General features: G+C 32.2%; 1 protein-coding gene across 1 annotated transcript; it reads right to left on the bottom strand.

Moving 5' to 3' along the window:
- Positions 1 to 3351: 3351 nt before the first annotated feature.
- Positions 3352 to 12549, bottom strand: Spg7 (SPG7 matrix AAA peptidase subunit, paraplegin). The gene is made up of 15 exons (XM_088187912.1): positions 12439 to 12549; positions 11939 to 12121; positions 11040 to 11198; positions 10831 to 10968; positions 10670 to 10763; positions 10471 to 10604; positions 10103 to 10267; positions 8928 to 9079; positions 7951 to 8176; positions 7678 to 7831; positions 4503 to 4619; positions 4229 to 4431; positions 4050 to 4169; positions 3792 to 3980; positions 3352 to 3636 (listed from the first exon to the last, which is right to left on the bottom strand). The coding sequence occupies exons 1-15, from the start codon at positions 12496 to 12498 to the stop codon at positions 3466 to 3468; spliced, it is 2265 nt and encodes a 754-aa protein (XP_088044038.1). The 5' UTR covers positions 12499 to 12549; the 3' UTR covers positions 3352 to 3465.
- Positions 12550 to 13533: the final 984 nt, after the last annotated feature.

A 13533-nucleotide genomic window follows, 5' to 3' on the forward strand; every position in this document is an offset into this window, starting at 1 on the left:
AATAATCTATGTCTGAAATAATCAGTGTCCGGAAAAATCATCGAACCGGCATTGCACTATGTAGTTAAAAATTCGTGTCCAGAATAATCCTGTCCGGAAAATATTTTTGCCTTGTGGTTGCTATTCTTTTAATTTAATTATCTGCGATTCAGCAATGTTTTGTATAGAATGAATATATATTTTTGGAATAGGCTTTATACATTATTTGCAGCATCAACGGAAAGGTGAAAAATATTGATAGATAATTTAACAATTTTGGTGATTTTTCCGGACAGGACTATTCCGGAAACGAATTTTGTCGACAGGAACTTTCCGGACAGGATTGCAGACACTAATTATTTCGGACATAGATTATTCCGGATATAAATATTTTTTCATTATTATATTAAAAAAATGAAGTAAACATTTGGATTGTTGAATTTTTAACTACAGTGTGCAATGTCGGTTCTGTGATTTTTCCGGACAATAATAAATGTTTCTTGATGCTTACTAATATTAATTCATCGATACGAATGAGCAATGTTTTTTATGGTTAGGTTTACTATAACTATAATAAGTAAGACTTTTAGCTGTAAAGCATAAATACTTCAAAAAATAATTCATATATGAAAGACCTCTTTTAAATATTCGCTGCAGTTCCTGATAGTAACAATGTGCTATACAGTGCATTGGTAGCTATGTGCAATATGTGCTGCTGTATTGATCGTTCCCGTTCTACGAGATTCGCTTTCCGTTGATATATTTTGCATCCGGGATATATAGTGCACTTTTACTACCTATCAGACATTCGCTCCTGGTATTCAGATGCACATCAGACATTCGAGGATAGACATTTGGATGATGCAGCGAGCTGGTGCAGGAAAAATCTGGCAAACACGACCATACGGTGCAACGGTTGCAAGGCGCCCGGGTTCCGGACTATGCAAGGGGCCTAAAAAGTTATTTTTGAGATTCAATTATTTTGCTATAGAAAATGGCTGGTTCTGTTTCCAATTTTAAAGACCATAATGAGACGGAAAATAAATATGGAGCCTAACAATAAAATGTTGTTTTCAACTTATTATATTTTATAAATAGTCTTTTGTTTTAATATTTTTAAATAATCTTCTGTCATACTTCTGCCGTTACGTTTTCAAGTTCGATCAAGTCCAAAATTAAATTAATCAGTGAATTCTTTCCAACACTTTCAATACAGCATCGAACATATACGAGTATGTATATATATTTTAAAAGTAGAGAATGATTTTTATTTGTACTGTTTTTACATGTCACGAGATAATGATGTTAAAAAATTCAATCTTCTTTTTTTCAGCTTCAGCAATAACGCTGCTTTGGGTGCAGCAGGTTCTCTGTGATCAAAATTTTTTTTCAAGGTGAGCTCAATTGTAGCTGTATATCTTTTCCAGTAGATGTGATTTCATTTTTGTACAATTCTTTGGAAATTTTCATATGCATCGTCGTTTCAGTTCTAAGAGTTTCAACGTTTCTACAATGTGTGTAACCAAGTTATTGCAGATCAATAACTAAAGAAAAAATTAAAGATATGACAGATTTGCTTTATTATATTCTACCAATTTATCATGAATATTTTTAAAATCTTAAAACTCAAAATCCTGCTTCTAGAGAATAAAAAATATTATAAGCAAATACTTGAAGCATTATTAAAAATGTTAATTAACATGGCTTAATAAAAAAAAATTTTAAATGAAAAAAAAACTTTTTTTTGTGTTAAGTCAATTTTAATACGTTCGGTTAATTTTAAAAACGGTCTAAGTCATTTCAACCTTAAATTTTTATGTTTCCTTATAAGCTACATGCAAAATTTATATGTCAAAATAAATTATAAATCTAGCAGATTATATATATTTGAAAACAGTGTGTTGCGTAATACTAAAATATTTTTTAATCAATTCAAACGCAACCCTTTTAAAAAAAAAAGGAAAGAAATATGACTCCACGTTCATAATTTTGGGCTCATATAGTCTGACAGTTCTGCGTAATGTCATAGAAATGCTTAAGAAATATAAAGAGGAAGAAATCTGTGCGTAGAAAATTGTACCATTCTGATTACGACGTACGAACGTTCCTTTTTTGTTTCAGAAAATTGAAGCAGCTATTTTAACCAAAGAAAAATGAAAAATATTTAAGTGAAATCTGCAGCGAAATGTCTTTCGACTTAAAAAAGAGCCGACTGTTCCGGAAAATCACCAATTTCAAGTTCCTACCGGTGCAGATCAAAAAGCGTAAATATGTTATTTTTTATTTTATTACAACTGTTTCGTTCCTTACCTTTTACAAGAAATTCTTTAATCACCATATCTATAATAATTCAGTCAGTCGTTCTCGATTGATGATATCATTGTAGATCATAAATAGTATAACTTTTTTTCTGCATGTCTTACATTGATCTTAAGTATATATGGAGAGCAACTAATATATGAGGTTAAAGAGTTCGAATGTAATTTTAATGAATAAATAATGATTGAACTTTGAAGTCGGATATTTCTGATTAAAGTTTATATCCAAAGCAACGTAAAATCATATTGATATAAACCTGTGCGAAATCCAAAATCGGCTGTATTTTGTTTCAGACTTTGGATTCTTGTGGCAATTTCCGCTATCACTATCTAACACAGCATAGGAATTTATTTTTAATTGATCAGTGGCATAAAATTGTGACTCGTTTAGAAATCTGAAAATTCATACTATTCAGGAAAACTGCGGCTTGATTCACCGTTATATTGTTAAAGTTTGCCACAATCTATGTTGAACAAAATATTGTTTCAGAAAACTAGTGGAGCGCTCAGATCTTAAATACGGCTTTAATAAATTGAAGAAGATTATCGTACTCGGGTTTTTCAATGATTAAACTTTTTGGAGGATCGTTTGTCATTCACGAAAGAGTTGCTAACATCTCTCGTAATAAATACTGGAATAATAAAATGTACATATTGATAGAGAACTGACAATGCAACTTAATCGACAAATGCCCTAATTTTTTTTTTGATGCCCTAATGAGGTTCTTCCGTAACTACTTGAAGAATCATCGACAATTTGTTGTTTATGATTCACAATATAAAGAGCACTTATCACATTACCGATGGGGTCTCTGGCTACCGACTTGTTTACAGATGTGTGAATTCATAAACTTGGACGTTTCTGAGGGTATCATGCAATGTTTCCATTTTTGAGGAATCTTTTTCGCCTTCTGCTCAGATCTTAAATACGACTGAAGTTGAAGACGAGTGTTTCAGAACGTCCTCAATTGATGGCCGTTGGGGCTACGATATTTAAAGCGGTTAGAATTTTTGGTTGCTGTGATTTGGTGTTTTAGTATTATTAAAGTCGAGATGTATTTTAACGTTTTTTATTTAACAAAACACAATTTTTCAGTTAACAAAAAATGCATAATAATCGACATACTATCCAACTATATTAATCGATACATATTAATAAAATAAAAATCTACGGACTACTTTTGCTTTCATTTTTGACTTCTGTGCCAGGTGTATTTTTTAGAGACAGTTCAAAATCCATGGGTTCGATGAGCTTCTTATTACCAAATGGCGGTGGTCCAATCAATCTTTCAACATCTTCCGAATTGAGTGTCTCTTTCTTCAGCAACGTTTCAGCCAGCTTTAATCAAATAAAATAATACATCAATACTACAATTATTTTGACATTTTTTTATGTTTCTATCTAATATTAATAACAATAATTTTAAAATTATCAAAATAAATGTCTTTTATAAATACAATATTATAATCCAAAATTGAATATGTAACTCTTACCAATTTTAGTTTATCTGCGTTTTTCTTGAGCAGAGCTTCAGTTTCAAAATAAGCTTTGCTTATAATATTCCTAGCTTCAAAGTCGATAAGGTTTTTTAATGCTTTACTGTAAGGCGATTTTCCAGAATCTTTGGTAGGTGTCGGGAACGAAACTAATCCTACAGAATCTGACATTCCATATTCGCGAACCTGCAGTTAATAATAATATATATGCAGACAATGAACACGATTGAATTACTATAATATATATTTACTCACTTGTGCATATGCCATAGATGTGACTTTTTGCAGATCATTTTGAGCTCCAGTTGTTATGCGATTAAAAGTGATAGATTCGGCAACTCTACCACCGAGAGCCATACACATTCTATCGAATAACTAAAATAAATCAATCATTAGATATTTCTTAATCAAAGCAAATAATCTGAAACACATACTTGTTCTTTGGTATAAAGTTTCTGGTCACTCGGAGTGTACTGAGCAAAGCCCAAAGCCAGATTCGTCCTTGGCACGATTGTAACTTTCAATAAAGCGTCGGTGTGCTCCAGCAACCATCCGACTAATGCATGACCCGATTCGTGATACGCCACAATTTCTTTCTCTTCCAAAGACATGGCATGGTTCCTTTTCTCCGTGCCACCTGAGATTGCAACGGTACTTTGAGTAACGAATAATATATTACACAGACAACTTCGTTGTCAACGTCATTACCTACTAAACGTTCAACGGCATATTCCAAATCGGATCCGATCACAACTGTTTGTCTGCTTCTGGCTGCATGTAATGCAGCCTCATTGCAAACGTTTGCTATATCAGCTCCGCTGAAACCTGTAAATAAATATAATAGTCCAGTCAAATAGGTCGAAATAAAGGTAAAAGATAAAAAGTTGAAATTTTGTATAAACTTTTGTTTTGATGTTTTAAAGACGAGCTGAAAAGTCTCATATTTTGTGAAGTATCGTATTTTTAACAATATCTCGCTTCCTATACATCACATGTCATTAGATGTTTCACTATACTTATAGAGCATATAATTTTCTACGAGTTCGGTGAAATTCGATTCTTAGTATGATTAACGGTTTTTGAGATATAGCGCGGGAGATATAGCATTGAGTCGTATGGAGAAAATATGGTACTTTCTTCATCGTTCTCAATAAAAACGTCAACTATTTACAAACGCATTTCGATTAAAATATTGTTGTTGTATTCGACACTCAGACTACAGTAAAAATATTAAAGCAATAGAGAAGCATCTGAAGAACAAAAGACCGTCATCATCGTTGGAGAAGATATTGATCGGATGGTTATTTTAATAAGACGAACCTAATCACGTCAGAAAGAAAATTGCCAAAGAAAATTTGGAGACACGCATGTATTCGTCTAAAAGCTTCGACATATATCCTCGTTCTAAGGAACATATCTTATTTTGACACAACATCTGCGGTGTTGCGGAAAACTGAAAAAAAAGCTGAAAAAAACTGAAAGGAAAGCGGAAAACTGCCCTTCAAATATATTATTTGAAAATGTAATACGTGTTCTTTTAGCAATGTATAATGCTCCAAAATCAGAACATAGTATTGAAAATTTGAGTTACACACAATTCATCAAATCAACGAGACAACAGACCGGTGCAATTATCATCTCTTTCACCTACAAGTGAAGCAGCTCGTCAGCATATAAATCAGATTTACTTCTAGATCCAAACTTGGTTAGGAAAGGATTTACAACTTGAGAAATGGAGATGGGTTTTACAGAACAAGATTTTGGAGCTGACAATATTATTGCCGTCAGCACCTGACGAACTATTGAATAGAATTTTCTGCAATTACAAGAAAGATTGTGGCGCGAACTGTGGAAAGTAGGGTTACAATGCTCTAAAGTTTGTGGCCAGTGTCAAGGACAAGGATGCTTCATTGCTTCGTCAAAATCAGATGGTTTTGATGGAGAAAGTGAACTTGTTCCTGTGGTCCTTGAGTCAAATGTGACGAGAAACGAGGATGACGATAATGATCCGGAAATTAAATTTGGGAGAAGACGAAGGACTGGTGATGATATTCAAAGGTGGACCGAGTAGCTTCTGATACCATTAACTAGGAGGTTGTTCAAACAATTACATCGGTACAACATGGACTAAGCCAACCCTGACTAAATAAAACGCACCTTGCATTTTACCTCAAAGGTGGTTTGGACACAAATGTATTATTTTGTTATTTATTGTTTATAAATAATATTTATTACTTATAATATATTTAAAATATTTAATTTTATTTTATTAATTTAAAATTTTAATTAATATTGTTTCATAAATTTATTATTTATTAATAATTATAAATAATAATATTTTTATTATATAATTAACTTTGTAAAGTGAACTAGGCATCACGCTCTGTAGTTTATGTAGTGTTATCCTGTAAACGGGTGCGTGCTTCCCGCTCTCCGCGCTATATTTCGAAAACGGTTAATCATATAAAGAAATGAAGTTCACCACTTGTGGAAAATTTTATTCTCTACAAGTTTTGTGAAACATCTAATGACTTCCAACGTATAGAAAGCGAGATATTTGCAAAAAAAAAACGATTTTTTGTGACCTTTGATATCTTGACTAACGGACACTCGATCTTATGAGACTTTTCAGCTAAAACAAAGGTCTGTGCAAAAATTTCAGCTTTCTATCTTTCATTCCGAGATTAAATCCATATTTGACCGGACTATAATACAGGGAGCCCTCGACTTTCGAACGTTCGACTTTCGCACAATTTGCTATTTCGCACATTTAAAAAAAAAACTTTTTTTTAAAATTGTTTTTAAAAAAAAAAAAATATAAACATGAGTGAGAAACGGAAAAACTAAGAGTTGATACGAACAAAAAAAATAAAGGACTCATAAACGTCACACAATTTGAGACAAAGATGGAAATTATTAAACGTTTTGATAGCGGTGAATCTTTTGCTTCAATCGGACGTTCATACGATACAAACAGGTCTACGATATATTCAATTTTGCAAAAAAAATATATAATTAAGGAATACGTTCAAAATTATAGATATATTTCCACAATCTTTAAAGATATGTTTCCAAAAAAACACGGCAAAAAAAAACATGGATGAAATGGAAAAATCTTTGTCATCATGGATCGATGACCAACATCAAAAAGATGTCCCTCTGAGTATTTCAATTATTCAAGCAAAAGCTCTTAGTTTGCACAAAGATTGGAAGGATAAATTAAAAAAAAGATTTTATCACAGTTTTTCAAGCAAGTAACGGTTGGTTTTACAATTTTAAAATGAGGTATTCTTTTCATAATATTAAATTTACTGGAGAATCGGCTGATGCGGATAAAGATGCTGCAAAAGAATTTATTTCCTAATTATCCAAAATTATTGAAGATGGAGAATATTCCTCTAGCCAAATATTTAATGTAGATGAGACAGGTTTATTTTGGAAAACTCTTTAACAATGAAAAATATGAATGAAGCCTTCACGAATCTTGACAAATTTTTAAATATTATGGAAGATTGTGAACCCAATGGAGAATGCATATCTCAAATGCATAGGCGATCAATAAAGACATAGCATGTTATAAAATACTATATGAAGAAAAGAAAAAGAATAGTGGAAAACAGTTAACTCTTGATAACTTTTCAAAGGAAACACCCGCAAATCCCACTTAAACATATCTATTAAACGCCTCTTAAACATATTATATTTACTTGATAAATAAATATTTTAAAATACACACAATTTCAATTTTTTTTTACTTCTCTCTACTTTTGAACATTCAACATTCGCACACATTTTCAGGAACTAATTATGTGCGAAAATGTGTGTCGAGGGCCGCCTGTACATTCATAATAGTTGCAGCTTCTTTATGCAATTTAAAAAATACCTGGTGTAAGATAAGATAGCCTTTTAGAATAATGTGCAGGTTCGTGTTCTAGCACAATTCCTTTGAGATGCCTCTCAAATATTTCCATGCGCTCTATCATATTTGGAAGATCGATAAGTATGTGTCTGTCAAATCTGCCAGGTCGTAGTAATGCCTGTAATGTGATTTAATAACCGATTATACTATTGCTCGTTTATTATATTATATATTTCAAACCAAATATAATGTGTAAGAACAACAAAAAGAGAAGAAACACTATAAATAAATATATACTTTGTCCAAAACATCGGCTCTATTGGTTGACGCGATCATAACGACGCCTTCACGAGTAGCCATTCCGTCCATTTCGACCAAAAGCTGATTCAAAGTCTGCTCGCTCTCACCGCTAGATCCGCCAGGTCCTCCAGAAGTTATACCAGTTCTTTGTTTACCGATTGCATCTATTTCATCAATGTAAATGATACACGGTGCTCTTTTGCCTGCTTCTTTGAAAAGGTCTCTACAGAATAATAATAATAATAGATTATTACTTAGCAATGTATAATTTACTGTTTTATTTAACACACGTTCAAATGTAGCGGTCCGTCAGACACATTTTGTGACACTTATCAGTTAAAAACTGGTGACGACGAGGAAATTTTTTTGTACTGCGATGTTAGAATTGTGTTCATCTATACAACGCAGGAATCTATTTACCGCTTCAACACAGTCAACCGTATTTTTAACGAGTGCAAAGTTGAATAACACATCTGGATATAATATGTCACATTTTTATTACAAGGAGAAAGTTTTTCTCAGAATCGATTTTGATTTGGTTTTTTAAATGATAATAAGTAATAAAATTTTGTATCGTAATATCACAAATTGAACTTACAATGAATTGAGAGATACAATATATACATTTTTTTATGATGCTAATAAAATATTGTTTATCTCTAAATTGATAAATAATAAAATATTCTGCTCATTTTTGGCTTAGCCGTTAAACAGTAGAGAGCCATAATATTTTTTTGAAACGTCTGCCGAAAAGTCTGTTTACTTTATGTATTTCTTAAAGGTAATTCTGCAACTGTGGCAATCACGTGATGTATACGGGGGAAATATGCCACGAAAATTTTACTGACATAGAGGTAATATGAAAAATTTTGGTCTAAAGATTTTTTATAGGTGAATAAATAGTGAACAATTGTTTAAGGAAACAAAACACGGATGAATTCAGGTATAAAAAACAAGTTTTAATAAAAACTCACCTGACTCGAGCAGCGCCGAGGCCTCCGATCATTTCGATGAATTCGGAACCGTTCATTGACAAGAAAGGTACGTTCGATTCTGTAGCCACAGCTTTTGCTAGCATAGTTTTTCCGCATCCAGGAGGACCGAGCAAAAGAGCTCCCTTTGGAACCTAAGTATGTAAATCATATTTTTATTATATGAAGACATTTAAAGCTGCTATAATAATCGACATATGGTGCTTTTATATTCTTATACTAATTATAAATGTAGTCAGATAGATTCAAATTATATAATTATATTAGATGCTATTCCGTAGCATTGTATGATAGGCACATGTTTTAGAACAGGGTTCTCCAAAATCCGAATCGTGGCTGGATTTACAAATTTAAAAAAGAAGTAATCACTTACCATTGGCTACAAACTTTTTCATGATATATGAATATTAAAAAATATATTCATACACTTAAATATATTATTTAAAAAATATAAAACCAAAAATATACATATCGTCAGTGATACAGCATAACCGCTGATCTACTACTTGCAATTCCGCGGAACTGCAAAAGTAGCGAATTTGAGATTTCGTGCCAGTGCCACTATTGGCGCGTTTACGCAGTTATATTTTTTAATTGACCAATAGGAAGGCTGTATTTGCTTCGCAGCAAGAATGATGACTTGTTGTTTGTGGGCAATACCGTGGAACTGTTTTAAAATAAACAAATTGGTCAGTGGCTACCAACGTTCCCTCTAAGCTGTGTGAAAATCCCCCGCAGTTATCACAAGCTTCATCAAGCCCCACAAATATATCTAAGACTAAGTACAATTTTGCGAGAGCGCAAAAAACAATTATCCCTTCTCAGAAGTCAAAAATCCACATCAAAAGCAATAAAATCGTGTCCAAAGTGTATGCATAATAATTAATGCAATTCATGAAAAATTATATGTATTATATTATTTAAAAAAAAAAAGTACTTAATATCACGTTGTGCTCTTCCGGCCTTCGAAAAATTATTAATCCAGCCCGCCGATTAAAATAATTGAAGACCCCCGTCTTAGAATATATTGAAATTTTATTTTTGCATATTTTCAACACGTTTCAAGAAAAAAATAGCCTTGAGAAGTTAGTGTTTTGCGTTGGGATCTTCATATTATCGTATTATTAATAAATATAAAAAATATAGGAAATCTTCACCTTTGCTCCCAAATTTTTATAGTGTTCTGGTCGTTTTAAATAATCGACAAATTCCATAACTTCGATCTTCGCCTCCTTCAAACCGGCTACATCTTCGAATTTGACGCCCTTACCGGGACCCAGCAACGGATCAATCAGGGTAAATTTAGCGCGGCCCATTTGAGACTGAAAAATTGAATAAAATTATAATAAAATTGAATCTTATATTTTGTATAATGTTGCTACAAAAATAAATGTGAATATATTTAAATTAAAAAAATATATACATAGTGTTTATTTAAGAAAGCATCTAAGAAAGTATTAAATATTCATATTTATATATGTAGCAATATTAACGCTTTTTCGTTTATACATATGAATATACTCACAAACATATCTAAATTAATAGGAGGTTTGATACTCTTTCCCCTTGATAGTAGCGACAAGATTGCCACAATGAACAACATGCTGAACAATAATTTTCCAGCAGTCTCATTGTTTCGTTCATAAGTAACAGGAACGCCTGTTGGTAAATAACTTATTTCGATATTCTAAATAAATAAATCATTATAATTAATACAATTATACCTTCTTTAACGCCCAAAGATTGCTCGGCTTCTCTTAGCTTGTCTTCAAACCTAGCCATATCCACTATGTTCATATGATAAGTGCGAAATTCAGTCTGAAACATAAGCCGTACATATTTAATACAATTTAAATTGAATCGCCAAAGAAGATAATTTACTTACCTTTCTACCTTTTACTACAGCACCGTCGTGCAAAATTATAGTGACTATGTCCGCATCAGGTTTGATTACCAATTCTTCGACTTCGCCTTTTGCTAGCATCTGGTGAACAAATTCATTCCACGACACATACCGCATAACCTAATTATATTTGTTAAATTCAGTTAACGTATTTAATTAAAGTACTGTCATTTTATTATATAATGACTTACTACGTCGGATTGATTGTTTCCCATGAATAATAGGGAAAACATCGCGATTAAAACATATACAGCAAACATCCAGGCGAACATCTTGGCGACGATGGAAGAAAGTTTTTTATTATCTTCATTATTTTCATCCTTGTTCGGATCGTCACTCTTGTTTGAATTCTTTAAAGTAAAAAAAAATAGTATAAGATGTAAGTAATCATAATATTACGAAATAGTATGTCTGTGCAATGATTATTATTGTTTAAAAATAGGTATGTAAATTTTTTGCTAGTTTGTGTTAAACATATATATTGATAATAATTTTACATTCATTAAAAAGGGACTGCACTGAAATTTAATGATATATTTTTAATGTTAGCATAGCAAAATTATAGTAGAGCGACTATACACACTTTAGTTAGCTGCTATTATATTCTTTGTTCTGTGGTTACCATACATTTGTTTTTCAGCGTCATGAATGCGTAATTTATTAAATAATTATGATACAATAAACAACTATTATGTACCTATTTTGTTTTACTATAAATTTTAAAACACTTGTAGTTAATTTGAATCACTATAAATTTTTAAATTATTTGTGAAAGATAATTGATAGAAAAGTAGTATTGGTGTATGATATTTAAATGTATATCAGCTCATGTTTTAAATGTAATGTGTTAATAATATGTGGGGAGGAGCAATTTAGTTTTTGTCTGGGGCGCTAAATAATCTAGGGCCGGATATAAAGCCGCCTTTACTGCATTTGATCTCGTCATTTACAATTTGTATTTTTGATAATATATGATTATGTAATTGATGAATGTATTAAAAAATGGTAGTAACGTATTTTTTCTATATATATTTTCTATTGCACAGATATTATTGAACTAATAATATTGAGGTATATTGCGAATATTTACCTTATCCTGTTTGTCTTTGTTCGGACCGGACTTTGGCGGATCGCTGTTATAAACACCCGACGTGTGAATATACTTGCGATCGATGTTTAAAAACTGACACATGCATCCATAAGTGTCTTTTGGATCGGACCGTTGAATCAATCCGGCGACAGCTCTCAATTCTGTCTTGATAATTTTCTGAAACTGAACACAAAAAACATGATTAAAACAAAACAATGCAAATATTATTTAAAAATATACATTGTAAATAAACGCAATAGCAAGATGTGTGAAACATAACCTAAAAATGAAATGTCATAAAAAGCTCAAATTTACGGCAATATTCGTAGAAAATATACGAAATGGGTACATATAATACATGTAGATAAATAACTGATGTATCAGTCAACGTTTTTGTTGTGATTTTAATGATATGTCAAACGTTTGTTTTGAATGACAGATCATATTTGAGGTTATCTTCTGCTCGCAGGCGTATGATAATTGAGCAAATGTGCGAATACCTTAGGAGTCTGCGGCCCCCAGAGAGCCGTAGCCCCTCTGAAGAGGCGAGATCGTATCATTTCACATAAAAGTTACACAACACAAACCCGGTGACGTTTGGTCTTAACAACAGATATGTTGGCCGTGTTTGTTTACAACTGATATTTATATAATATTAAATAATTACAAATTGTTCAGTAAGCTATAAATATTATAGTGTTTTTAAATTTTAGTCATGCATGATAAATTTCGAAATAAAAATATGTCAAGACAGACCTCATGCGTCACACCAGTATTTATTAATCAATATGAAGACGGTGGTCGACGGGCTATTTCCACACCACTTCAAAACCGACAGCAGCTGAAGAAGACTTTCTCCCGTTCTCCAAAAAATATCTACAGGAAGCCACCAAGTGCATCAACAACGCAAAGGCTTCAGACGAGGTAATCAGACACATTTCTGAAAAAGGGCTGCTCCTAGCAACGCTTTGGACATTTGAGCAGGAATGGTGTTTTTCAATGGATGCTCAGCTTCGTTATGCGGAGCGCGTGTTACTTTAACATATTTATTGCTGATTCGTGCTCTATATGATATGGCTCCATTTTCTGGAATCCGAGTGAAACTACTTCCTGTTATTAAAAAAAAATACAGATGCTTTTGGGTTATTTTTATAAAAAGGAATATGAATTTTTATTATTAAATTGTAATGATATTAATATTTCTCATTACAATTCTTTGATCAAAGCATTGGTTTGTTGAAATTATTTCAGATCAGATTCAGCCTCTCTATCTTTACATAAATAATAAAACAGTGATGATAATATCATGCATGATAATATTCAATGCAGATTCTAAATATTTCACAATTTGCGCCAGATAATGGATAGCTTAAATTGCTAGATTATTTTTTTCTGGATAAATTCAATGACTGAATTTTTATCAATGTTTGCTAAGGAGTGGTTTCGATAACCCGGCAATGCTCGGCGATTTTCAGCTGCGAGTTTTAGAGTCGCGATCGCGTCCCATATTCTTACCCGTTGCGGTCAGGACGTCAGCGCTTGAAAATGCTCCTCTTGAACGAGCCATCCAGCTTCTTAACAAGCTTGCAAGCACA

The sequence above is a fragment of the Plectrocnemia conspersa genome, unplaced genomic scaffold, assembly GCF_051122295.1.
Source record: "Plectrocnemia conspersa isolate PC_06_02 unplaced genomic scaffold, ASM5112229v1 ptg000006l, whole genome shotgun sequence".
In the NCBI taxonomy this organism is placed as follows: domain Eukaryota; kingdom Metazoa; phylum Arthropoda; class Insecta; order Trichoptera; family Polycentropodidae; genus Plectrocnemia; species Plectrocnemia conspersa.